The sequence below is a fragment of the Oncorhynchus kisutch genome, linkage group LG16, assembly GCF_002021735.2.
Source record: "Oncorhynchus kisutch isolate 150728-3 linkage group LG16, Okis_V2, whole genome shotgun sequence".
In the NCBI taxonomy this organism is placed as follows: Eukaryota; Metazoa; Chordata; class Actinopteri; order Salmoniformes; family Salmonidae; genus Oncorhynchus; species Oncorhynchus kisutch.
The window spans coordinates 24,125,014-24,152,813 of NC_034189.2; the positions used below are offsets into that span (position 1 = coordinate 24,125,014).

General features: G+C 41.2%; 1 protein-coding gene across 1 annotated transcript in view; it reads right to left on the reverse strand.

Moving 5' to 3' along the window:
- usp53a (ubiquitin specific peptidase 53a) overlaps positions 1–26,815 on the reverse strand; it is a 62,732-nt gene extending 35,917 nt beyond the window's left edge. The window contains exons 1-8 of the mRNA XM_020504231.2: positions 26,287–26,815; positions 10,149–10,835; positions 9,196–9,288; positions 8,695–8,829; positions 4,963–5,073; positions 4,381–4,463; positions 4,148–4,232; positions 3,735–3,881 (exon numbers count right to left, since the gene is read on the reverse strand). Of these exons, the coding sequence (XP_020359820.1) occupies positions 3,735–3,881; positions 4,148–4,232; positions 4,381–4,463; positions 4,963–5,073; positions 8,695–8,829; positions 9,196–9,288; positions 10,149–10,292 (798 nt within the window). The 5' untranslated portion in view covers positions 10,293–10,835; positions 26,287–26,815. The remainder of the gene's footprint in view (positions 1–3,734; positions 3,882–4,147; positions 4,233–4,380; positions 4,464–4,962; positions 5,074–8,694; positions 8,830–9,195; positions 9,289–10,148; positions 10,836–26,286) is intronic.
- Positions 26,816–27,800: the final 985 nt, after the last annotated feature.

The window sequence follows — 27,800 nt, forward strand, 5'->3', positions numbered from 1 at the left end:
GATCAGAATTTAAGGAATGATGGATGGCACTAAATACAGGGAAATTCTTAAGGGAAACCGGTTTCAGCCTTCCAGAGATTTGAGACTGGGACGGAGGTTCACCTTCCAGCAGGACAATGACACCAAGCATAGTACTGAAGCAACACCCGAGTGGTTTAAGGGGAAATATTTAAATGTCTTCTAATGGCCTTGTCAAAGCCCAGACCTCAATCCAATTGAGAATCTGTGGTACGACTTAAAGATTTATGTACACCAGTGGAACCCATCCAACTTGAAGGAGCTGGAGCAGATTTGCCTTGAAGAATCCCAGTGGCTAGATGTGCCAAGTTTGTAAAGAGACTTCCAGCTGTAAGTGCTGCAAAAGGTGGCTCTACAAAGTATTGACTTTGGGTGGGTGAATAGTTATGCACGCTCATGTTCTGTTTTTTTGTTTGTTTCACAATAAAAAAGATTTGACATCTTCAAAGTGGTAGGCATGTTGTGCAAATCAAAATGATTACAAACCCCCCCCCCACCAAATATCCATTTGGCAACAAAATAGGAAAAATGACAAGGGGGGGGCGAATACTTTCACAAGCCATTGTAACAGTCAGCGCAAATCTTCCTCACTTTCACTTGATTGCAACACTTTCCACAAATAAGTTGCTTGCAGGAGCTGCAGTTGAAACAGGTGTTGTGGGTTCTGTTCCGAGTGCATCTGCCCACCATGCAATTTCTCCTCCCCGGGAGCTGTGCGCAATTTGGCTCGGGCAATGGCTCCCGTTGAATCTTTGCTGCTACCTTTGCCCGAAATGTCGCTCACGTAGCCCGTGTGCCAGACTGATGATGAAGTCTTTCCTGCTCATGGTGTTCATGCACAGCTTGAACAACACGTGTGATGATAGCAGCTAAGTCAAGCATGTTGTAGAACACCGCAACAGGCCAGCGGCGAGTTCCTCCTTTCACCTAGCACAGCTGTGCCATCTAACCCGAAACATTATCCGGAACTCGCTCACCTGCTGCCCGATATGGATCCTTTCTCAGATATGGAAAGCTATTCAGCATGAATCAGAATAATAATCATCAGAATGTCATGAACCATTTCATCACTGCCATCAGAGTCGTTTTCATTCAGATCTTGTAGCAACGCTAACGCAGCATGTGCCTCCATTCATCTTGGTCTTACCATTGTAATTGAGGCACACTCTCACTGTGTAGCCTACTCCAAGTAGGAGTAGAGTAAATTGATAAAACCGCTTGAATGCCAGTGCATTGATATAGGGTACACCGTTTTCAGATTATAATTACAATACATCAATAGAATGGCCCGCCTCATTCTTCATTCACAATTGGTGATTAGGCCTACACAATTATGCATAGTTGTATCTCCTCGCTCATCAACTCACCCATTTTTCCCAATCATACTATACTTCATTTATTTAATCTGCTGTTATATGTGTGAAACTAGTTTCGGTATAGGCTAGGTTCAGTTGAGGCAATTATATCGGGAATATTATTAACTGAGCACGGCACTTTCAGCTATCAGAGAAGGAGCTGATGGAAAACCAATCCAATAATTACATTCCTTCCTAAAACGGGTTATAACTACACCTTATGGAATAACAGGGACTGTGAAGACACACACACACACAGGCACGCATACACACAATAACATACGCACTATACACACATGGACTGTGTTGTAGATATGTGGTATTAGAGTAGTGGCCTAAGGGCACACACTTAATGTGTTGTAAAATCTGTTATGAAATGTAATGTAAATGTTTTTAATTGTATATAACTGCCTTAATTTCGCTGGACCAATGCTGCATTCTTTAATAGGGATCAATAATAAATACAAATACAGTGTGTTATATAGACTTATTTAGGAAAAGACAAGGACAAGGGGGACATGACTTTAAAAATGGCAGAGTATATAAACATTTACATTTATTTTGAGTCATTCTGATGCTCTCTGCCTTGCTAGTTTTAAATGTACACTGAGTATATCAAACATTAGGAACACCTTCCTAATATTGAGTTGCACCGTCCCCTTTTCCCTCAGAACAGCCTCAATTCATCGGGGCATGGACAAGGTGTCAAAAACGTTCCACAGGAATGCTGGCCCATGTTGACGCCAATGCTTTCCACAGTTGTGTCAAGTTGGCTGGATGTCCTTTGGGTGATGATACTGTTGAGCATGAAAAACCCAGCTGTGTTGCATTTCTTGACACAAACTGATGCGCCTGGCACCTACTACCATGCCCTGTTCAAAGGTACTTTCACCATTGGAATGGCACACATCCACAATCCATGTCTCAACTGTCTCAAGGCTTAAAAATGTGTCTTTAACCTGTCTCCACCCCTTCATCTACCCTGATTGTGACATCAATAAGGGATCATAGCTTTCACCTGGATTCATCTGGTCAGTCTGTCATGGAAAGAGCTGGTGTTGTTAATGTTTTGTATACTCAGTGTACATAATCACAAAGAAATCCATTCATATTCCATTTAGGAAGGTCATGAAAAATATGACACAAAGCAATTTATTTAAAAATAACAGAATAGCATGCTTTGAGTTTTATTATCCGCGCTTAGAAGCCAAGGCTATGGCTGTGCCATGCCAATCTATGGCTGAGCCATGCCAATGAAATCAACTTGTTCATTTAGCAGACCTGCCCTACCATAGTCAACAAACATTTTACAGTAAAAATATGGAATATATATAATAATGGAATATAACAAAAGAAAATAAAGGATTGTTTTCCAAATGGCTATTGCTGATTGTCACCAGTAACCTACTCACATGAGGAATGCACGGCACCACGGTTATTCTTGGGAAAAGTTATATTTTGAAACGGAGACCATCCGCGGAATTTGTAGAGTTGTTTGGCATGAAGAGGTTCATTAGAAACCTTGGAATCTGCTCTTTCTGATTGGGTATAGAAATCATAATGTCTGGCCTGCATGGACTCTATAGGATGATATGGAAGAAGTGCTATTTGGTACTCTAAAGTGCAGGTCATCAGTCCCTTCATTCTCGATTTGACAATTGATAATATTGTCACCCATCGTCAATTTAATCTAGTCTTTAGGCAAAATGTATTATTTTTTATGCAAAATTATTTGAAATGTAGTTAGATGTAGAGTGGAAGGGCCAGCTTGGTAGGCAAGACTATCGCTTCTGGATCAATCAATACATTTGACTGATTATATTTGAACATAATAAATGCATTCATTTGGCAAATTATTATGGATTATTTATACAATTGAAATATCATCGTCAGAAAGGCCATCAGGGCCATTCTAGTAGGTATGGAATTCCAGTGCTCTGAGTGTTAAATGGAGCAATGAATGGAGTAATGAATAAACTATTTACTAATCCATTATAAATGCTTGGTTACATGGAGTAATTATAAAGCGCTACCCAACTTTACATACACTGAGAGTCCAAAACATTAAGGACACCTGCTCTTTCCATGACCTAGACTGACAAGGTGAATCCAGGTGAAAGCTATGCTCATTTATTGATGCCACCTGTTAAATCCACTTCAATCAGCGTAGATGAAGGGGAGGAGATAGGTTAAAGAAGGATATTTAAGCCTTGAGACAATTGAAGAGCCTTTGAACGGGGTATGGTAGTAGGTGTACTTTCATTGAACGAAACAAGAGTAGACCGACTGACATAGCGCTACCCTACTGAACTGAGCTTCGTAGTAATGTGCTTTTTGTCCCTGCTGGCTTGCTGTCCTTACCCCAGAAAGGTTGAGGTGTGGCCCCAGCGAGCGAATGACGTCCTCTGTGAGGTCTGACTGGTCCGAGTCCCACACGAAACCGATGGTGACGATCTCTGGAGAGTTCATGAGGACGCGGCGGATCTTGATCCTCTGGCCACAATTACTCTGACAGAGAGAGGGAAGAGACTTAACTAGGGGAGCAGAGCTAACTAACCAGCTTAACAAACTAAACTAAGCAACGTAACTAGCCAACTAACTGAGTAACAAGAACCATAAATACATTTTCACAGTTGATCTTATTTCTGTTGTCTTGCTAGTGATTTTCCCCTTCTTAGTAGTTGTTTAGTGTGATGGAGATTAAGGTGCATCCTGACATGAATTTTCCATTGACATGCATGACTTTCTTAATGCTTGATGGGGCAGCCACTTACCGGACAGTTACGGGAATCCCCGATGGTACTGGCCGCTTGCAGCAGCTCTCCAAATGACTCATCCCGCCTCTGATACACCTGTTGACTGAGAATGAAAGAGAGTGTGAGACAAGGAAAGAAAAGGTAGAGAGAGACAAAGCTAGAAAGCACAAAAGTCACTCAGTAACCCTACGAGGAACATAGAGAAATGTGTTCTGTGTGACGTCAGTTTGAAAACAATCAGCATGGCTTACCAGAGTGCAGTGGTGGAGACATAATGCACTAGCTCAGTGAAGGGCAGGGGGTCAGAGGATGCCCCACAGCTACGGCAGACAGACTGCAGAGGAGAGGGGAACAGGAACATAATACAGACACATGGCCGTTAGCTAGGCGCCGCTTAGCCACTGCCAAGCACTAATTATCAAGTCAGCGTGTCATTTCGCGAGGGGTAGTAGTTTGGGGATGGTTATGGGGAAATTACTACTGTGGGCTGTTTGTGAAAACTGTGATGGGAGAGAGTGGAGTGTTTGTCAGATTTGAGAGGAAAAGTGGAGGGTGGGTTGTGGTTTGTGTCCGGTCTTCAGACTTAATCTATTGCCCCCTTAACTTTGGGCCTTGAGGTCCAAAGCATTGCTGGTTTTCAGCTTCGGGAGAAGTTTCCACTAGTTACAAATCAATTAATAAACTACCAAGAAGAAAATAAAACCTGCAGTACATGTAACCTCAAGGGTCAGATATGAGTTCCTCTGATCTATCATGTATTGCAGACCATGTTGTTTTTTACCCATCAAAGCAACCTTCCAGCTAGAGAGCTGCCAGATGTGGTTTTCTCTAACCTGTTCATAGAGTGTCATGGCAAACTTCTGGTGTGTGATGCAGGAATTGGAGGTGCAGGCATCTGTCTCCTCAGGCACAATATGCAGGTGGATCCTCTCCAGAATGTTCTCCTGTGAGAATATAGTATGCCGATAAGAAATGAGAATACACACACTGAGTATACCAAACATTAGGAACACCTACCTTGTATTGAGTTGCACCCCCTCCCCTCAGAACAGCACACATTAGTCGGGGCATGGATTCTAAGTCAAAAGCGTTCAACAGGAATGCTGGTCCAAGTTGACTTCAATGCTTCCCACAGTTGTGTCAAGTTGGCTGGATGTCCTTTTGGTGGTGGACCATCGTTGATACACACAGGAAATTGTTGAGTGCGAAAAACCCAGCAGCGTTGTAGCTCTTGAAACAAAACGGTACGCCTGGTATCTAGAACCATACCTTGTTCAAAGGCACTTAAATAATTTATCTTGCTTAATCATCCTCTGAATGGCACACATACACAATCCATGTCTCAATTGTCTCAAGGCTTAAAAATCCTTCTTAACCTGTCACCTGCCCTTCATCTACACTAACAAGTGACATTAATAAGGGATCATAGACTGACCAGGTTGAAGCTATGTTCTTAACGTTTTGTATACTCCGTGTATTGGGAATAGTAATCTTGGTTAACCCAGAACTAAAATATTGCATAATTTGGTCAGATGCTTGATTAGGTTATGGGTTAACCCTAACCCCCATAGGGTAGGGAATCTGGGTAGGGAAAGATTACTATTCCCTATACACGGAGTATACAAAACATTAAGCATGTTAGAAATTAAGATTTCTGGTTTGCGAAGTCCCCCACCCTCGCAAAAGGAAAATCTTAGCTGAAGCCACCCCTTATGATAATTTCACTTGTGTTTATCATTAGTGTGGGCACGCCAGATTTAGCACCGCCCTCGCCCAATCCTTATACATCTAAATAAAAACAAAAACCCAAGATCCGGAACTAATGCTGCTTGTTATCTTACGTATTCCATAGGACAGTGGTTCTCAATTCTGGCCCAGTGGGCCCAAGTGGGTGCTAATTTTGCCTGAGCACTACACACCTGATTCAAATAATCAAAGCTTGATGATGAGTTGATCATTTAAATCAGCTGTGTAGTGCTAAGGCAAAAACTAAAATGGCAGAACCACTGCCATAGGATGGTGACAGTACCAGTTAGGTTTACGTCTTTCCATGAGAGATTGAGACAATAGTTGTCAACAAATCACAATATATTCCATTAGCAAAGTTTGCTCGATCTTATCCATGGGAACATTCTAATTTCCAAATTGAAACTAGTAATCATCCCCCTCGATTACAATATTACGAATCACCAGCTTATTCTTTATCCCCAGCATGTATTACCCTCAACTTACCCTCAGCTATCAGCTTCTCTCCACAATGTACCAGTACAGAGAATAAATACTGAGCCCCCCCCCCCCCGATACATCGGTATGAGCCTGTATTGTTTTGTGACATTTAACAGCTAGGGAGTTATGCTGTGCCTCACTACTGTTGTTAAGGAACCAGTCCGTGTGCAAGCACTTGAAACTCGCTCCTGTTGCTATGGAATCCCCCCTAGGTTTATGAAACATTCAGGCTGCTTTTAGACCTCCATAACCACACAGCCCATTTGTTCTGACACTGGCTAATTCTGCTCATAAATAAATCCAGGTCGTACTGCTAAAGCATTTCATTACAGAGCGTCGGTCTTTACTTTACGCATGTAAACCCAAGATTCCCATGGGAAAATCTAGATGAAGAGAGAGTCACCGTAGAACCTTGCCAAATCCTAACATACACACAGCAGAACGTTCATGCAACTTGAAGTCAGTTGTTACAATGTTAGAATGGTTAAGGTGACATGCCTGACAAAGGACTATCTGATCAAACTGCACATAAAAATAAAATGGAGGGGGGGAAAAAGTTGTACACAGTATGCAGAAGCTCCTTTACCATTCTACCTGATATCACGTCACCTCAGGTGTTCGAACATTTTTATTCCAGCTATGTAACTGAAACAGCATTGTTGCCACTCTGAAAAAGGGGCATTGTTTACAGAACAGAATTCAAAGTTTTTTGTTTTGTTTGGTACTTGACCTTTCAACCACCACTTTGGATTTCATTGGATCGTGGTTCTTTAAAAATCATTGCTTATTCATAACAGACTTGGGTAGGGAATCTGAGGTAAATTTGACGTAAACGGCTCGTGTGACTGGTTCCCTGTGTTGCCGGAAAGCTCTTAGAGTGGGCATATTGGTTTATCGGTTTGGCTGACCGCTCGTTTTCTCATCACCTCCTGTTCTTGAGAGAAAGATACTTAATTTTCTCTGCTGTTTATCCTCCACTGTATAATGAGCTCTCCTGAGTGAATGTCCTCCCCACTCAAGACCTGCTGCGCTAAACAGGAAATGATTATATGTCTGTGCTGACTCGGTTTAGAGCAATTACGCTACAGTGACAAACCTGATGCAGGCAGACAGAGAACATAATGTACTGTGGTGTAGCCTCACCTATGCCCTATAGCTAAAGGGCTAAAGATGAACTAATTCATTAGCCAAGATGAAGTCTAAAAAAAGACGTAATGTACAGTAAAATTCCTAAAATCCTGGATGTTTCTTAGTTGGTGTTGAAGCGTGTGAACATCGTGCTCTCAGATGGTAATGACCTTTTCTCTGTTGGGTCTAGAATAAGTGTTAAAAAGAACAGGGTAACAAAGCATTACTATTACATAGTGGTGTAAAGTACTGAAGTAGTACTTTAAAGTATTTTAACTTAAGTCATTTTTGGGGTATCTGTACTATTTATATTTTTGACAATTTTTACTTCACTACAATCCTGAAGAAAATTATGTACTTTTTACTCCATACATTTTCCCTGACACCCAAAAGTACTTATTCCATTTTGAATGCTTAGCAGGACAGGAAAATGGTCCAATTCACACACTTGTCGAGAGAACATCCCTGGTCATCCCTACAGCCTCTGATCTGCCGGACTCACTAAACACACGGGCTTCGTTTGTAAATGGGGTCTGAGTTTTGTTGTATGCCCCGGTTATCCTAAATAAATATTTTTTGATGCTGTCTGGTTTGCTCAATATATAAAAGGAATTTGAAAAGATTTATACTTTTGATATTTAGGTATATTTTAACAATTACATTTACTTTTGATACTTAAGTAATATTTAAAACCAAATACTTTTATACTTTTACTCAAGTAGTATTTTACTAGGTGACTTTTACATTTACTTGAGTACTTTTCTATTAAGGTATCTTTACTTTTACTCAAGTATGACAATTGGGTACTTTGTCCGCCACTGTTATTATAGTAGGATAAATGTTTGGAAGTTAGCAAACTAAAACACAAGTGTACTGAATAGCTATGGTCAGAATGACTCAGTCAGAGAGCTCAAAGACCACTTTAAACCACTCAGTGGTGTTGCATAATACAGTGAGGAAACAGTGAAGGCCCAAAGATCGTGTTTTGTCTTACATAACCCACCACCATGATATATTAGAGGCTGTGTCGAGGGGATTGATGGGAGAAGGGACATACTTCTTTCAGACGATGACCTCGCTTAAATGTTTGTTACAGACCCCCCCCCCCCAAAACACTCACACAAACAAACATACACACACATTCCACTCTATTCGCCCCCTGGATACCAGGGACCTGCCAGAAAGTCTGGTCAGTCACCAAAGGAACTTACGAAGCACTCGGCAGCATCGTCCATGAAGCCCAGCTGAAAGCGGTGCTCATCTTTAAAAGTCTCGGCCAGGGCGTGACGCAGGTTGTCTGAGGGCAGGGCGCGCTCCCGACTATGCTGGAACTGGGAGAAGATGCCCTGCGGAACAGGAGAGGGGGATACCTAGTCAGTTGTATAATTGAATGCCTTCAACTGAAATGTGTCTTCCGCATTTAAACCAACCCCGCTGAATCAGAGAGGTGCGGGGGGCTGCCTTAATCGAAAGAAGTTCATTCATTAAATTCTGCAAATGAAAACATTTACAAATAATTATTTATAGCAGTTCAAGGGACAACTAACTACTCCCTCAAAGCTCAATATCCCAAGTCTGAATGTGTGTTATCAACAAAATGTCAAATCAAATTATTGGTAATGCTATCAAAGCACTGATAAAGCCCTACAAATGTTTTTTTTTTAACATTTGGGATTGCTTGCAACAACAAAGACTTGATGAAGGGTGCATACCTTCAACGCACAGAAGATACATGAGTCTCCGAGACAGAAGTGTCCAGGAAGCTGCCTCAGACTGCGTCTGAAGATGTCCAGATGCCACAGTACCTGAACAGGGGATTGAAGAAAACATATTATTGTGAAAGTATTGTCATGCTGTGTCAGGCCATGAGGACAACATGACCTGGGGCGGCAGGTAGCCTAGTCGTTAGAACGTTGGACTAGTAACCGAAAGGTTTCAAGATCGAATCCCCGAGCTGACAAGGTAAAAATCTTTCGTTCTGCCCCTGAACAAGGCAGTTAACCCACTGTTCCTAGGCGGTCATTGAAAATAAGAATTTGTTCTTAACTGACTTGCCTAGTTAAATTAAAGGGGGTAAAAAATAAAAAGAGGAGAGAGGAAAGAAGGAGGGGAGGGGAGGGGAGGGGAGGGGAGGGGAGGGGAGGGGGGTTCTGTTCCTTGGAAACAAAGCCCTGGGTGGCGGACGTCTTCATCCAGCTCAGCCATGTCTCGCCCTCTGAGTCACGGCCTGGAAGGGTCCGCCAAATGCCTTCCCACGAGGCAAAAACAACCTTCCAGTAACTTGCCGGGAAGTACTGAAGCATTTAGAGAGTGACTAAGCTATTGGCTTTGAGGTTATAAAGTAATGTTGGTGGTGGTAAATATTTTTTTGTCTGGAGGGAGATGCTGTCTAGTCCTTTACTATGAATAAGCAAAGCTAACATGATGAATGTAGCCTCCTGGAAATGAGATCATGTTTTGTATTGGTTTACCAGGTATTTCAAATCAAGGGATTAGGCATTGTTACAATTTGCATTAATGCACATGTCCCTTATCAGATATTAACAGTGTCTCTACTTCCATCCTATTGTTCTGGATATATAGTCATTGAAAAACAAAGCATTTATTGCAATTATCTGATAGCATGCAGTAATCATTTACTATTCATTGTTTAGATATGACTCACCTGCACCGCACTGTTGAGAAAGCAGCTGTTCTGCCCCGGCTCGTTCAGCAGGCCTTTGGTGGGGGCTAGAGACAGCATGCTCCCCGGCTGGTAGGACTTGGCGAGATTGCCCCCCGGCTTCCTGAAGAACTTGACCCATGCCATTGGATAGAGGGTCTGCCTTTTGACGTGAGTGGAGTCACTCGGTGAGGCAGACTGAGGCTTGGTGGTAGCGGTGGGATCCCTCGTCCCGTTGAGAGGAACCCCAGACAGTCTGAGGCTACGTTATTCCGCTAGCAGCAGTTACTGTCCTGCTACACATGGGCAACTACTCCCACCTCTCCGCAGCTTGAGAGAAAGGTGATTTTACCTTGTCCACAACTTGGAAAGGTCTTAAATGTCACAGAAACCGGGAGAAATGTTTCAGAAAGTCCCTAGCTAGGATGTCTGGAATCCGGACAAAATTATTTCGTCACCGATCGCTAGTCCGATTGTTCTTATGCGTAGCTGTTTAACTCCTGAAGTAGGGGTGTTAGGCATTCTCCAGCCTGGATCATTCTGCACTGGGGATTCAGTGCCTCTGGGGGCTCTCCACATTGCCAGGATGTTATAGGGCAGTCAAATGGAATTGATCGGCCTTTCCAAGCTTCATCCATAGCGAAGATCTATCCAGGCAGCGCTTGCCATTGTATGTCAATGGGGTCTGATCTGTAAAAGAAAGAGTGAAAAAGACTTGACACCATAAAATAATAAATTTCACTGAAAACAAATGAACATCCAGGATTAACATTCTACGTATCGTAAATGGAAAAACATTTAGTCAGAAAAACGATTGATGCTTGATCTTCCCACTTAGTAAATTCTTTTTTCAGGCAATAGTAAACAGCAGGCTTCACCTATTTCAAAGTCAGTAGTTGACCCCACCCTCTTTACAATATATATATATCAACAAAGTATATCCATTAACTTTTGTGACTGTCCTCTGTACCCAATGTTTCTAAATAAAACATTTGAAAGATTATATACATTTAATCTATCCCCTCTTTCTAAACACATTTAATGGAGAATGGGAAACAAAGTAATTATTGATCATTTACAGATAGCCAAATATCACATTGTTTAGGTCTTAGAAAAATCAGGTCACAAATCCAAAAGTCCACCAAACTAAGACCTTACAGTCGACTGTGCATATTACGTGATTTAAAGTCTAAGCTGTTCGTCATCGTGTCACTTATAATAGTCGTTCCCCAGCTACCGAGTTGAAGGCTAAACAAGAAAGGGAGCTATGCCAAGTTACACAGTAATATCATCAGCCCAGTGAACAATGTAGTGCAAATGATCTACTTGCAGGAAGCCTTCCTTCAGGTCCAACGGCTTGCCAATGGCCAGTCATGTAGTAGTTCTCATAGCCTTTCAACTTATGAGTGTTAGCCTGGAGCGGACTAGCATTAGGCTAACATGGCAGACGATGCATGACCCGGGCCCGGCCTGACCTGCTGCTTGCAATAGCCTCTCGAAAACATAACCAGGACACCAGTGTGTTGTTAAACATGTGAGATTGCTGGAACCAGTGCAGCCCTAATGCTCCAGGTCATACCGACACACTGAACTTCAAATGCAACAATCGATCCACGACAGAGAGAAGAGATTTTTCCCAGAATGCTGCCAGTGTTGTCTGCAATGTGTCATCTGTTCCCTTGGACATGCTGGTGTAGGGTTGTTTTAGTAAATTGAATATGCATACTGATGGTAAAGAGTTATGAGCTTCATAAACCAAGTGTTTCTTTGCGGTTCATGTCGGTCTGTTTGTATCTTCTAAAAATGTTGGCTGAGGAACAAAGGACTCTATACCTAGTCTTTTGCACATAATAAAATAGCGGAACCCCTCTGTATTACTATTCATATTAGTACTACCATATTGCAAAGAATGTGGTTAAGGGAAGTTATCAGATCATTTCCTGTGAGCATCCCACTTATCTAGAAGCTATACATGTTAGAATGAGACACTGAGCAGGAGTTTCCACTGTCAGCTCACATCCAATTCAGACTTCTGCTTTAAGTTAGGCACCTCAGTGCAACCCATAACTTGACAAATCAACAAATAGATCCACTCCATGAGTAATGTACTGTGCCTGGTTGACGTATCAAGTCATGCAGTCAGATACTGACTGGCTACAGGGCAGTTCTGGCAAATACCAGATGGGCTGGTCCATTTTTTGCCCGGTGGGCCTATCTAAATTGGATATATTTTTTGCAAGAATTGTAATTATTTGTCCAATACTGAGGACCTTAAAGAAAAAAAAGTTTGGGCTAGAGTTGGTGCCTTGAGGGGGGGGGGGGGAAATAGGCCATTGTGATAGAAAAGCCCAGGCCAATTTCTGGTCCCAGTCCATTCCTGCATGATGTATGCATCGCAATACATCTTAGGTATTGAATATATCCTGTTTTTACAATCTCTCTAGAGCACATGTCAAACTCATTCCACGGAGGACCGACTGTCTAGGTCTTATCTCCCCTCACCTGGTTGTCTAGGTCTTAATTGAAAGGAAAGGAGGTGGCAGGACAGAGTTCGGGAGTGTACAAAACATTAGGAACAGCTGCTTTTTCCAGGACATATATTAACCAGGTGAAAGCTCTGAACCCTTATTGGATACCACCCGTTAAATCCACCTCAAATCAGTGTAGATGAAGGGGAGAATACGGGTTACAGAAGGATTTTTAAGCCTTGAGAAAAGTGAGACATGGATTGTGTATGTGTGCCATTCCAAGGGTGGATAGGCAAGACAAAATATTGAAGTGTCTATTTACTATCAATAATCAATAGAGTGGAAGGTACACTGAGACTTGGTTCCCTCTGGTGGTGAACCTTTCCACATACAGTATGATGAATGGGCATCTGCTCCAATAGCATTAGCTATAATAAAGGGGTAAAGTTGTAAGACTGGAGACCTCTCTATACCGCTCTATAAGGGGTGGCAGGGTAGCCTAGTGGTTGGAGCATTGGACTAGTAACCAAAAGGTTGCAAGTTCATATCCCCGAGCTGACAAGGTACAAATCTGTCATTCTGCCCCTGAACAGGAAGTTAACCCACTGTTCCTAGGCCGTCATTGAAAATAAGAATTTGTTCTTAACTGACTTGCCTAGTTAAATAAAAGGTTAAAAAATAAATAAATGATAAGATGGTGATTGTATGCAGAACTGAAATTGTTATAGCTAGGAAGTTGGGAACCATGCTGTTTTCTTGACTAGGAGATAGCGAAGGTTTATAGATTCTGTTTTTATAATTTGGATGTTTTCACAGCGTTTTCAGCTCGAGCTTAAACTCTTGAGAATATAGCAGAGCAGACTGTGGGACGGCACAAAGTGTCAGCCAAAACCAGTCGAGCAATATTTCTTCTCTGGTATTCAAACTATTTTCAACATGTCCTGAAATGTGACCACACAACTACAATAGAGTATGTTTATGATGGAACCAGAATTTGACCATTCATTCACAATAGTTTCTGATTGACTAAATTCTTTAAAAAAAGTTTCTCTACAGAAAACAACAGGCTCAGGCCCTGTGGCTCTTATTTGCAACTACCCTCCATAGCAACAGCATTCCAATGGAATCACTTAAGCCTGGCGTTGCTAAAGAGCTCGTGTCTTTGTGATTAGATGCAACGCTGTAGGGGCAAGTGGAAAACTGTACTCTACTTAACCTTCTAGAGTGACTCCATTCAACCATGCATGTTTGTCATGTCTGTCTACACCGGGACAAAAGCTTCCTGCAGACACCAATATATCACATCATCCATCCATTTAGAGCCTATTTTCTCAATGCACATTTGACCAAATGTGCCCATCCATTTAAGGAAGTGAGTTGCAAAAACTAAATTATTACTCACCATGTCCAATACGCCCGGCGAATGATTGAGAACGATTGATCAAGTCAGCTGTAAGGGGCCACGATTAATTTCCTTCATTTCTAATACAGCCTTCTCACAAACATTACCCTGATGTATCCATCCCTCCAGGTCAAATCAAGGAGGCCGGCATCACAATTCAATCACACATTCGGCCCTGAAACGATACTCAAGACCAAGATAAATCCTTGATTTCCACCATTAGAGAAAGTGATTCCCTGGAATCTTACATATAGCATAAACCTCAAAATAAATTAACTGAATCTCTTCCATATTGTTGGCCCTTCAAGCCCAGCCAGTATGCATCCATAGATGATGACCATGAACAAAATAATCCCTATGGAGAAAATGTCCCACAGTTAAGTGCTTGTAAAATAAGTCCATGTCATCATGACCACATATTTAGAGGTCAACTACCAACTCTGACAAAAAATTTAATAATAATTAAGGTTTCAGTTCAGTGCATAGACACTCCCCTTCCATAAGAAGTACATCCACAGCAACAACAGTAAAGATGACTAATGTATGCTTACCTTATCACAGCACAGATAATACATTACTGTACTCAATCTGCCAACCTCTCTTATCTTCTAGTATCTCAAAGTCTGAGGTAAATTGGCAATGGTGTGACAGACTGCAACTGGAGCACAATATAGAACCAATGTACGTGTGTCTCAACAACCTTATAGAATGACAAAGGTCTCTCTCTATGCTAGCCTTGTTCAACATTGAAGACAACCCTTGTTCAACATTGAAGACAACCCTTGTTCAACATTGAAGACAACCCTTGTTCAACATTGAAGACAACCCTTGTTCAACATTGAAGACAACCCTTGTTCAACATTGAAGACAACCCTTGTTCAACATTGAAGACAACCCTGTGCTCAGCGGTGCCTTCAAACAATGCTATCACGTGTAGCCATCTCTGGTTTCTAAAACCGAACTGCTGGTTTATCACCATTAACAATCAGCACGTTATTACAAGTGTCATCTCATTTTCTTAGTCATTACAGTCTGGCAGTCACTACATTCTCATTGGTTTCGAAAAGAAACCAATTAACATTTCTGTGTGACCTACGGTCAATGTGCTTACTATATGGCACATGTGATCAGGGCAGGTGACAGCATTCCGTAAGGACGTGACAATGCAACGAGTGAGTGACAGACATTGTTGTGACCTGGATTGGCTGAATACTATCACACCAGGGAGACAGGCATGGTCTTTCATTCCAAACCTAACCTGCTAGGTGAGAACTGGGACAGATGCAAGGGTGGAATAACACAGAGTGACTGTGCAGGGTCAGGGTTACAGGTAGCGAAGGTAAAACCGCAGAACATGTCAATAGCCACTGTGCTTTTAAGGTCAAATATTATATTAATCAGACAAATGGATGTTGGTGCTTTAAATACCCTGTGATTTGAGTGTGAGTAGAGTGCAGTTGTGTTGAAATATCTCGGCTTCCTGCTTTCAGTCCTGTCTGGAGAAAGCCTGCTCTCCAATTTGCCACTCTTCTGCAACCGAGCCGAGTGATGTCATGGCATGGGTCCTTGCGTAACCCGAGACACACCCTTCCTTTAGAGTTCTGAGGCATGGGTGACATTTCCTCAAGCTGTGTTTATTATGAAATTTGATCGGATTAGACTAGAGGATGGAATTCCATGTCGCAAAGTCACAGGCTTGCACAGACGAACAGAAATTAGCTCATTTAAAAGAGACTCATTATGGTCAAGTGTTAATGATCGTTTGTGAAGCCCATGTCCTTGTGTCTAACAGAAAGTATATCAATATACAGAAGTGAAATCCACCAACTTATCAAACATAGGCATCACCTGATCTCAGTTCAAAAGCACATTCACCTGAGTGGGCAGGCCTTTCAAGGGGTCTATGAATCACTTTTCATGTCTATTTATTGAGTTCCTTTTCCATATCTTTGTTCAACAACATCAGTCATTTGTATCCCAGACACTCAACAAAAATAGGCCTTTCTGAAAATGTGGCCATGCCCTCAACACTTATTACCGTATGGAATTATTAATGAGAAAAACAAAACAAAAATGACAAGCCACCCTTTCCAGGTGTGTTTGTAAATCTGGTAAGGATGAACTACACTTTTGAGGAGTAGCCAAGCAAAGGCATTTCACTGGTCTGGATTTTGAGAATAGACCAAAGCACAGGAAGGAGTTATGGGACTCTCTTTGTAAAGAGAGAGGCTTGCAAATTCCAAGCACAAACTCATGTTTTCTTGACATAGTGAAAATGCTAAGGCTAGCACCTTTGAGTAATCAGCTAGAGTATCTGTTGTAAATCAGCATCTTTGACAGGACAAGGCTGTCCGTTAGACTTGAACACAGCAAAACGTAACCTGGGATACAGTGTGGGATAGAAGTAATGGATGGCCTCATTAAGAAGAGTTTAACTTTTATATGGTAATGGCAAGATCCTTCGAATAAATTAAATCAAATTTTATTTCACACATACACATGGTTAGCAGATGTTAATGCGAGTGTAGCGAAATGCTTGTGCTTCTAGTTCCGACAATGCAGTAATAACCAAACGAGTAATCTAACCTAACAATTCCACAACTACTACCCTATACACACACACAAGTGTAAAGGGATAAAGAATATGTACATAAAGATATATGAATGAGTGATGGTACAGAACGGCATAGGCAAGATGCAGTAGATGGTATTGAGTACAGTATATACATATGAGATGAGTAATGTAAGGTATGTAAACAAACGTGGCATAGTTTAAAGTGGCTAGTGATACATGTATTACATAAAGATGGCAGGATGCAGTAGATGGTATTGAGTACAGTATATACATATACGATGAGTAATGTAGGGTATGTAAACATTATATTAAGTGGCATTGTTTAAAGTGGCTAGTGATATATTTTTTACATCAATTTCCATTATAAAAGTGAGCTGGAGTTGAGTCAGTATTTTGGCAGCAGCCACTCAATGTTAGTGGTGGCTGTTTAACAGTCTAATGGCCTTGAGACAGAAGCCGTTTTTCAGTCTCTCGGTCCCTGCTTTGATGCACCTGTACTGACCTTGCCTTCTGGATGATAGCGGGGTGAACAGGCAGTGGCTCGGGTGGTTGTTGTCCTTGATGGTCTTTATGGCCTTCCTGTGACACCGGGTGGTGTAGGTGTCCTGGAGAGCAGGTAGTTTGCCCCCGGTGATGCCTTGTGCAGACCTCACTACCCTCTGGAGAGCCTTACTGTTGTGGGCGGAGCAGTTGCCGTACCAGGCGGTGATACAGCCCGACAGGATGCTCTCGATTGTGCATCTGTAGAAGTTTGTGAATGCTTTTGGTGACAAGCCAAATTTCTTCAGCCTCCTGAGGTTGTCTGTGTGGGTGGACCAATTCCGTTTGTCCATGATGTGTACGCCGTGATGTGTATGCCGAGGAACTTGAAACTTACTAGTCGATCTGTCGTCATTTAACATGTGTCAGGCGAATGATCACAACAAAACACTGCCGTTAAAGAAGCGGCCGCTGGAAGAAAACGTGTTGTCATTTACCTAATTTTACAGACGCGCAAAGGCAAAACTTGAAAACCTTGGTTGGCCTACTTTCTCTACTGAACGCTTGATGTTGGACAGTGGTGCAGTGTGCCTTTGCTCAATGCAGATCCATACATCATCCCATTAAGCTGCCGCATTACACACCTGTGTGACGGCTGAAGTATGTCCCTTCCCGCAACCCGCCGACTCTGACTCAACCTTGATGGATGACTTTCCCAAAAGGAGACAACATTTAGTGGGGAATAAGGCTGGGAATTGCCAGGGACCTTGGTGTCGACACGATAGGTCTTGCGATTCGATACTGTGATTTTATTGGTTGTCCTTAGCTTATGCCTGCCCATACCATAATCCCACCATGGGGCACAATGTTGACATCAGCAAACTGCTGGCCTGGTATGGTTGAAACCACATTTCATCCTTGAAAAGCATACTTCTCCAGCGTGCCAGCACTTCGCCAGCGTGCCAGTGGCCATCGAAGATGAGCAATTGGCCACTGAAGTCGGTTATGACGCTGAACTGCAGTCAGGTTCGGAGATGGTTTCTGACAGTTTGTGCAGAAATTATTTGGTTGTGCAAACCCTCAGTTTCATCAGCTGTCCGGTCTCATATGATCCCGCAGGTGAAGAAGCTAGATGTGGAGGTCCTGGGCTGGCGTGGTTACACGTGGTCTGTGGTTGTGAGACCGGTTGGTCGAACTGCCAACTTCTTTAAAAAGATGTTGAAGGCGGCTTTTGTTAGAGAAATTGACATTCAATTATCTGGCAACAGCTCTGGTGGACATTCCTGCAGTCAGCATGCCAATTGCAATACTCCCTAAAAACATGAAACATCTGTGGCATTGTGTTGTGACAAAACTGCACATTTTAGAGTGGCCTTTTATTTTTCCCAGCACAAGGTGCACCTGTGTAATGATCATGCTGTTTAATCAGCTTCATAATATGCCACACCTGTCAGGTGGATGGAATATCTTGGCAAAGGAGAAATGCTCACTAATGTTTACAAATTTGTGCGAATTTCTGAGATATTTTATCCCAGAAATGACGGCCTAGGAACGGTGGGTTAACTGCCTTGTTCAGGGGCAGAAGGACAGATTTTCACCTTGTCAGATCGGGGGATCAATCTTACAACCTTACAGTTAACTAGTCCAACGCTATAACCACCTGCCTCTCATTGCACTCCACAAGGAGACTGCCTGATACGCGAATGCAGTAGAAGCCAAGGTAAGTTGCTAGCTAGCATTAAACTTATCTTATAAAAAACAATCAATCAATCATAATCACTAGTTATAACTACACATGGTTGATGATATTACTAGTTTATCTAGCGTGTCCTGCGTTGCATATAATCGATGCAACGCTGGGGGATGATTTAACAAAAGCGCATTTGCAAAAAAAGCACAATCGTTGGACGACTGTACCTAACCATAAACACCAATGCCTTTCTTAAAATCAATACACAGAAGTATATATTTTTAATCCTGCATATTTAGCTAAAAAAATCCAGGTTAGTAGGCAATGTTAACCAAGTGAAATTGTGTCACTTCTCTTGCGTTCATTGCACGGCGAGTCAGGGTATATGCTACCGTTTGGGCCGCCTGGCTTACTGCAAACTAATTTGCCAGAATTTTACGTAATTATGACATAACATTGAAGGTTGTGCAATGTAACAAGAACATTTAGACTTAGGGATGCCACCCGTTAGATAAAATACTGAACAGTTCCGTATTCACTGAAATAAACGTTTTGTTTTCTAAATGATAGTTTCCGGATTCTACCATATTAATGACCAAAGGCTCGTATTTCTGTGTGTTATGTTATAATTAAGTCTACGATTTTGATTTGATAGAGCAGTCTGACTGAGCTGTGGTAGGCAGCAGCAGGCTCGTAAGCTTTCATTCAAACTGCACTTTTTGTGCGTTTTGCCAGCAGCTCTTCGCAAGCACAGCGCTGTTTATGACTTCAAGCCTATCAGCCTAATGGCTGGTGTAACCGATGTGAAATGGCTAGCTAGTTAGTGGGGTGCACGCTAATAGCGTTTCAAACATCACTCGCTCTGAGACTTGGAGTAGTCATTCCCCTTGCTCTGCAAGGGCCGCGGCGTTTGTGGAGTGATGGGTAACGCTGCTTCGAGGGTGGCTGTTGTCGATGTGTTCCTGGTTCGAGCCCAGGTAGGGGTGAAGAAAGGGACAGGAGCTATATTGTTACACTGGCAATACTATAGTGCCTATAAGAACATCCAATAGTCAAAGGTATATGAAATACAAATGGTATAGAGAGAAATAGTCATAAATACTATATTAACTACAACACTTTTTGTTTTGCACTTTTACTTCTCCAACACTTTGTTTCTGCATTATTTAAAACAAATTGAACATGTTTCATTATTTATTTGAGGCTAAATTGATTTGTATTGATGTATTATATTAAGTTAAAATAAGTGTTCATTCAGTATTGTTGTAATTGTCATTATTACAAATAAATAAATGTAATTAAAAAATTATAATCGTCCGATTAATAGGTATCGGCTTTTTTTGGTCCTCCAATAATCGGTATCGGCGTTAAAATCATAATCGGGCGACCTCTAGGACCAACACTTTACATGTTGCATTTACAGCATGTGCCTCGATCTAGGTTGGGCAAAACTAAACATGGTGGTGTTCGCCATTGCAATCTCCCTGGAATAAAGACCTCCTCCATTCCTGTCATTATTGAAAGAGATTGTGATATCTCCCATCTCAAAATATGGCTACTTAATGTTAGATCCCTCACTTCCAAGGCAGTTATAGTCAATTAACTAATCACTGATCACAATATTGATATGATTGACCTGACTGAAACATAGCTTAAGCCTGATGAATTTACTGTGTTAAATGAGGCCTCACCTGGTTACACTAGTGACCATATCCCCCACGCATCCGCCAAATGCGGAGGTGTTGCTAACATTTACGATAGCAAATTTAAATGTACATCTTTTGAGCTTCTAGTCATGAAATCTATGCAGCCTACTCAATCCATTTTTATAGCTACTGTTTACAGGCCTCCTGGGCCACATACAGCGTTCCTCACTGAGTTCCTTGAATTCCTATCGGATCTTGTAGTCATGGCAGATAGTCAAATTTTTGGTGACTTTAATATTCACATGGAAAAGTCCACAGACCCACTCCAAAAGGCTTTCGGAGCCATCATCGACACAGTGGGTTTTGTCCAACATGTCTCTGGACCTACTCACTGTCACAGTCATACTCTGGATCTAGTTTTGTCCGGTGGAGTAAATGTTGTGGATCTTAATGTTTTTCCTCATAATCCTGGACTATCGGACCACCATTTTATTGAGTTTGCAAACACAACAAATAATCTGCTCAGACCCCAACCAAGCTATAAATTCTCAGACAACCCAATGATTCATAGATGCCCTTCCAGACTCCCTCCACCTACCCAACGACGTCAGAATACAATAATCAGTTAACCACCAAACTGAGGAACTCAAATTTAACCTTGCGTAATACCCTAATGCAGTTGCACCCCTAAAAACAAAAAACATTTGCCATAAGAAACTAGCTCCCTGGTATACAGAAAGTACCTGAGCCCTGAAGCAAGCTTCCAGAAAATTGGAACGGAAATGGCTCTACACCAAAACTGGAAGTCTTCCGACGGACAGTATCGTGCCATATCGAAGAGCCCACACTGCTGCTCGATCATCCTACTTTTCCAACTTGAGGAAAATAAGAACAATCCTAAATTTATTTTTGATACTGTGGCAAAGCTAACTAAAAAGCAGCATTCCCCAAGAGAGGATGGCTTTCACTTCAGCAGTGATAAATTCATGAACTTCTTTGATGAAAAGAACATGATCATTAGAAAGCAAATTACAGACTCCTCTTTAAATCTGCGTATTCCTCCAAAGCTCAGTTGTCCTGAGTCTGCACAACACTGCCAGAACCTAGGATCAAGGGAGACAAGTTTTTGAATACTATATCTCTAGACACATTAATGAAAATAGTCATGGCCTCTAAACCTTCAAGCTGCATACGGGACCCTATTCCAACTAAACTACTGAAAGAGCTGCTTCCTGTGCTTGGCCCTCCTATATTGAACATAATAAACAGCTCAGCATCCACCAGATGTGTACGAAACTCACAAAATGGGCAGTAATAAAGACTCTCTTGAAAAAGTTTAGCCACTGTGCTTCTACACCTGCATTGCTTGCCGTTTGGGGTTTTAGGCTGGATTTCTGTATAGCACTTTGACATCAGCTGAAAATAATAATAATAATAATTTTATAAATAAATTTGATTGATTGGTGTGGCTGGCTTCCAAATTAAGCAGACTGGTGTAAAGAAGAGCGTTTTGAAGGGTCATGTTTCAGAGGACGCGTGACTCAACCGTCGCCTCCTGAGCCCGTTGGAGACTTGAAACGATGAGACAAGATTGAAATTGGGGAGAAAAAGGGAGTAAAATACAAAAAACATTTTTTAAATAGCTACAAATGTTAAAAGTATTTTTTTTAAATCTTCAAATAAAATAGTTTCGATGGTATTGAAAAATAAATCTTTGCGTGGTGTTCTCCATATACCCCAGTATGCGGTAAGCCACCCAAGCCTACAGACAATAACGTCGTTTTTTTTTTTTAGGTTGACAGGAGAGATTTCTCCCACGTGTGGCTGACAGTTGCACATTGTCATCACGGTTTGTTTGTGTCGTCTTCATCGATGGAAAAATGGATTGATATTCCCAAATGGAGTGACATAGGTCTACATTTAGCATGAAAGCACTTAGTAGGAGACTTGTCTCAGCAACTTGACACCGGTCAGTCAAGCTGACCTTCTCTGTGCTGACCATTTCCAACGTGCACTCAATACTTCACTAAATAATTCATTTAAAGCTGCCACCAGGCGTAACTATGGTGCTAAAAAGCAGCGAGGTCAGAAAGTGAAGAGAAAACCGACATTTATTGACATTGTCCCTCACACTCAGTCAGCATCTGCCTCATTTTGCTTCATACACAAATGTTGGTTTCCATTGGTTTCAGTCGAAAACGCTTGTATATCACAATCCCTAGATGTTGCGGATGAAACAAATGAAATTCTCAAACATTTTAGACCATGTCATAATGAAAGCTGACTACTAGGAAACCTTGCTCAGCTAAATAAAACAATAAAACCATTTTCTGTTGAAAATCATGAAATAACAGAACGATACAAAACATTGGTAAATTCCCTGGGGACTGGAGACTGGGGAAACAATGCAAGCGGACGTTTCTCAAGTGGCCTTCCTGCCAAAAGCTCGCTGCATTCCAGCACACGGTCGCCACTTTGAACCCTGTGAAACTGAACAGGTCACCCACACCTCGCTGAGTCACTCAATGAACGACCCCCTTCTGTCACAGCGACAATGGAAAAGGGAGAGAACAAAAGTACATGTTCCCAAAACCGGACCCTGCATTTTTTTTAAGGCTCTGATTGAAATATAACATCCTCCCTTAGACTGTTCAGACTACTTCCTAAATGTCTCACTGCTTCCCATGACTTGCCAATAAATGTCAGCGCGACAGCGCTGGCCAAAAACTCTCTCCCTTTTTAAAACAGATGAATGAGTTTATTCTGTTCCAGCAGCTAAATGAAATGCTCCATGTGGAGGTCAGGTGGTTTAAGTGCACTCTGGCACAGCCCTTGTTTAATGCCACAGTCTAAGATTTCAGTAATTTATAAGCAAAATATGTATAGCTTCAAAACATGTTTTAAAAAGTAATGTTGCTCTCATGGAATGGCATGAAAAAGTGAATGGATTTTCAGTTTAGTTGGTGGTCCTACATCCTACAGAGTTAGGCTTTAATGAATGGATGATGCAGCTGCTGACATAGGCCAACAAATGGGACACAAGTAATCATCCATGCCAGGTACCCTTCAGTCAAACCTCCAATAGCGCTGATTATCTATGGGAACTCGCTAGTGAACTGCACTCCATTGAGAGTTAGCACTTTCTCTCGTCCGATTGGTACTCGATTTGACTATCCCAGTGATAGTACGTAAATAAATATCACACCAGCCAACTTCCATACACAATAACAGTGAACTGACATAGTCCTCTGAAACAACTCTGGGAAATGAATTATGTAACATGGGCCACGCTGCTACAAACATTAGCTGTTTTTTCAGCATGCCATTATCTTCTAATCTACGGGTTCCAATGAAAATATCTCACAGTAAAGTTTGGTATGATGAAAATACATTGTGGGCTAAAAACAGCACAGCATTATCTAGCGGTGTAGAATACAGGAAATTATGTCACAGCAGGATAATACAAATGTTGATGTGTTATCTTGAGGAGTGTGTGTATATGTGATGTAAAATAGTGAATGAGTAATCCATCATTTCTGAATGAAGTCTTCTTTCCAATATATTCATTGTGATGGAAAGACATTTGCTACCTTGTCCTGAATCAAAGTATCTTTCCTATCAATTAAAATGAAATTGGAGCATCGTAAAATGTGAAGATCCAACCCTGCCACCCTCTAGGCTTATTTTTGTCCCACGATAGATAAGTAGGCTAATCGTAACACCTTCCAATTGAGTTTATTCGTGAACACCACCCTTTCTCACATCTAAATAATTCAAACAATCAGACAAACCCACAATGTATATTAAGTACAATTTAATATACTCAATTCTAAACCATTAGTTTCTGATAAGATGATTTTCATTCGGTTTGTAATACCTCATTCAAACTCAAGGTTTGAATGAGCTTAATGCCTGTGAGGAATATAAAAAGACAGCTATCTAATAATGGCCAAAATCACACAATCAAGGGAATATTCTTGAGGTGTCTGATGTTTGATGACAGGATGAGGTGTTCATTTGCTAGCAAGGCTTCCGGGGGAAAAGAAGGTGTCGTACAACAATGCATATCACTGAAACTCACTGGGGACTCGGGAGTTGAGTAGAAATTGTACTCACTGGTCATACAAAAAGACACAGTATTTCAAAAGCACGACGCTATGTGGTAAAATGACTAATTGACTGTCTGCTTATCACTCAGATGTTTGCTGAATGTTAAAACAACTTTGTTATTGGCAGTGTTGAGAAACTAGTGCTGGTCCACATGACAAATATAAAAAGGTATGCTAAAGTAACTGTCTTGTGTTTCCAGATTTCTACATGACCTATAATTAATTAATTTTATGAGTGAAATAGTTATCCTTCCAAAACAAATGGTCATTAAGAAGGCCTATGTTGTTTCTGGGTTGGAATAGTGTGAGCGTTTACCCAACTACAGAATGGTATGGGAGTATACCGGTCATTAAAAATATGAATGTAAGTAGACCGCTGCTTGGGCCACTTATCCTTCTCAGGAGTATGACATCATACTCTATGAGGAAATAGCAACCATTTTTGAAAGTCTGTTTGAGATGCGTTTTTTTCTCCAATTTATGCTTTGGCCACATACGAGTATAGGACGAGTCAACAACATTTTTAGGTATGAGTTATCATAATATGAACTTTAAAGAGTGAGATTTTCACTGGACAGTTACTTTAATTTAGTACAGTCAAATCAGTTTGGAAGTAGAAAATTCTTCTCCAATTCATTCCAGATTATTACAAGCACATTTCTCTATCAGATAATGGCACAAATCTATAATTAAATGGTTGATACCTTACAGTGTTTCGCAAATCCAGTCCTTGAGTGCCCCCAACAAATGCAATGGTTTAAACTAAATGAAACTTTTGGATTTGACAGGTTACTTAGTCAATGTTGCTGGATCCTGCATTAAAATAATCATGCAGATCTACGCTCAAGCATTTCCATTCATTTGCACAGGCTGCATCAGGCTATGTCAATTCAAGTAGGCTTGCAGTGTTAACCCAAATCCAGTCCTCGAGTACCCATCACCAGCACACCTGATTCAACATGTCAACTAATTAATCAAGCCCTCAGTTGAATCAGGTGAGTTTATCTAGGCTACAACAAAACATGTGTGCTGTTGGTGGGTACTCGGGCTGGAGTTGGGAAACACTGCGGGCCTACTTGAACTGACAGTCTGATGCAACTTGTGCAAATTAATGGAAATGCTTGAGCGTAGATCTGCATGATTATTTTTAATAACCTGTCACATGTATTGGTTTCAATTACAACAGTATTTTGGCCTACTTGTAGCGGAATTTGACTAGGCTCACAAAATATCGCATAGCCTGAGGGACTTAAGTTTGAGGCTCAATTTCAATAACCTAAGTAAACTTTGCGGAATTGTTGTCAGTGTAAACCGGTAAGGGACATGCTAGACTAGTCTTTTTTCATATGTTATGTTGCTACAATGTCCCAAGTGCAATAATGAAATATTGTTGCCAAGCCGGGTACTTTCACAATATTTAGGATAGGTTCTTATATAAATAAGATGTAGGCTTTTATTTCACGCAGTTATAGAAGCACTACTGATACCGCACTAATCCATATTGTTGACGGTTTTGTTTTGTTAATCGGCGATATCATACGTTTCAGATGAGTTTACCTGTATTTCAGGTACATTTCCGCCTCATGCGCGTTCTGCCACAGTCAAAACAACTAGGATCTCCGAGATCCGAACTCAAGACCATTGACGTCATGATTTGACATCGTTTTTTCCGGGTTCCCAGTTGTTTTGAAAACACAATTGATACAGGAAAATGACCAGGGAAAAGTTTGAAGAACAACCCAACCTAAACCAAAAGAACACTAACACTCACCTTTTTAAAGAATGACCAATATCTCCAGCAGTAGGTAAATCCAAGGTAGGAAATCGGCAGGATCTTCAAAATGTATTTTGTGTTAGTTCTTGAACTGGGAACGGCTGGAGTTTCAGTGAAACCAGAGTGGAAATTGACGTAGCCTAGTGTCCCAATTCCAGCAGTCGTTGCGCGTGGTTAAAATTATTAGATGTCGCGTTATAAATTAAACCAAATAACTAAGAGAATAGCACGTGTAACAATTTAGCTGTAATCGTCTTTACGGTTACGGACTCTTTCTTCAATCAGAATTCCAGTTTTTGTCACAAGCCCTCCCATTCACTTGCAGTATACCGGTTTTAAGAGTCGTGTGTGTTTCTGTTGCAGTTTGAGCAATGGTCGGCTTCCGCACCTGAAATATTGGATTAGTGATGTTTTCAGAGCTGCGAGGTCAAACCCCGCCTCTGGAGCACTGTATTTACTGCAACCGACTGTGCTGTACTCTACTGAGACACGTTTGCATAGGAAGCAATCCCAACTGCCTGCGAGTGAAGGGAGGAGTTTCACGGTACTTTTCACCGTCAATCAAGCAGGTAATACCCAGTAGGCAACACTGGTTCAGAATATGTTAGTTTAACGTGTTTTTAATAGGTCTTGTTCTGGTCACAAACTGGTTGAAAATCAATAAAAAATGTAATGTGACTTTTTTTCCTGACCAACATATGACCAGCTGGTCATAATTTTTACCACTATATTATGTGCTATATTAATCACTGGTCATAGTTAAGACCTCATCATGACCTGGTAACAGTTTATTACGTACTGTAAAAAGTATTGCAGAGGACAAAGTTTGATATTGAAAACATTGATAATTACATTTCTATTTGTTACCATAGGCATCAATTCAAGTTTAAATCTGCAACATATTCTTACATTTAGATATAGATAAAGCAATGGCAAAAACAAATCTACATCCCCATTTTGCATACAGTAATTGTTTCATAATTCACCCAAAGACATTACATGCATAGAGAGACTGGGACAGAATATATATCATCAAATAAAATCTAAATGTATCTGTCACATGCGCTGAATACAACATGTGTAGACCTTACCGTGAACTGCTTACTTACTTACAAGCCCTTAACCAACAATGCAGTTTTAAGAAAATATTTACAAAATACAGTCAAGTAATATCACAATAAAATAACAATAACGAGACTATATAAAGCCAATTGTTTTGTTGTACTAATTAGAATGAGTAGATCCTCATCCTGGACCTCAGAGCACAGAAGGCGATCTGAAGCATAGTGGCCCTCTTGAAGAGTGGTGTGATGGGTCAGATCTGCAGTGAAGCGAATCAGCACATTACAACTTCATCAATTTGAGATTGTAAAATAACTAGAAAATGACATTCCTGACAAAACTTTGGACTTAGCTGACTAAAAGTATTTCCATGGTACTAGTTAAAGAAGTTTGTGGCAGTTATAGCTTAGAGATGTCTTCAAAAAATAGCAACTTGCTCATATACATAC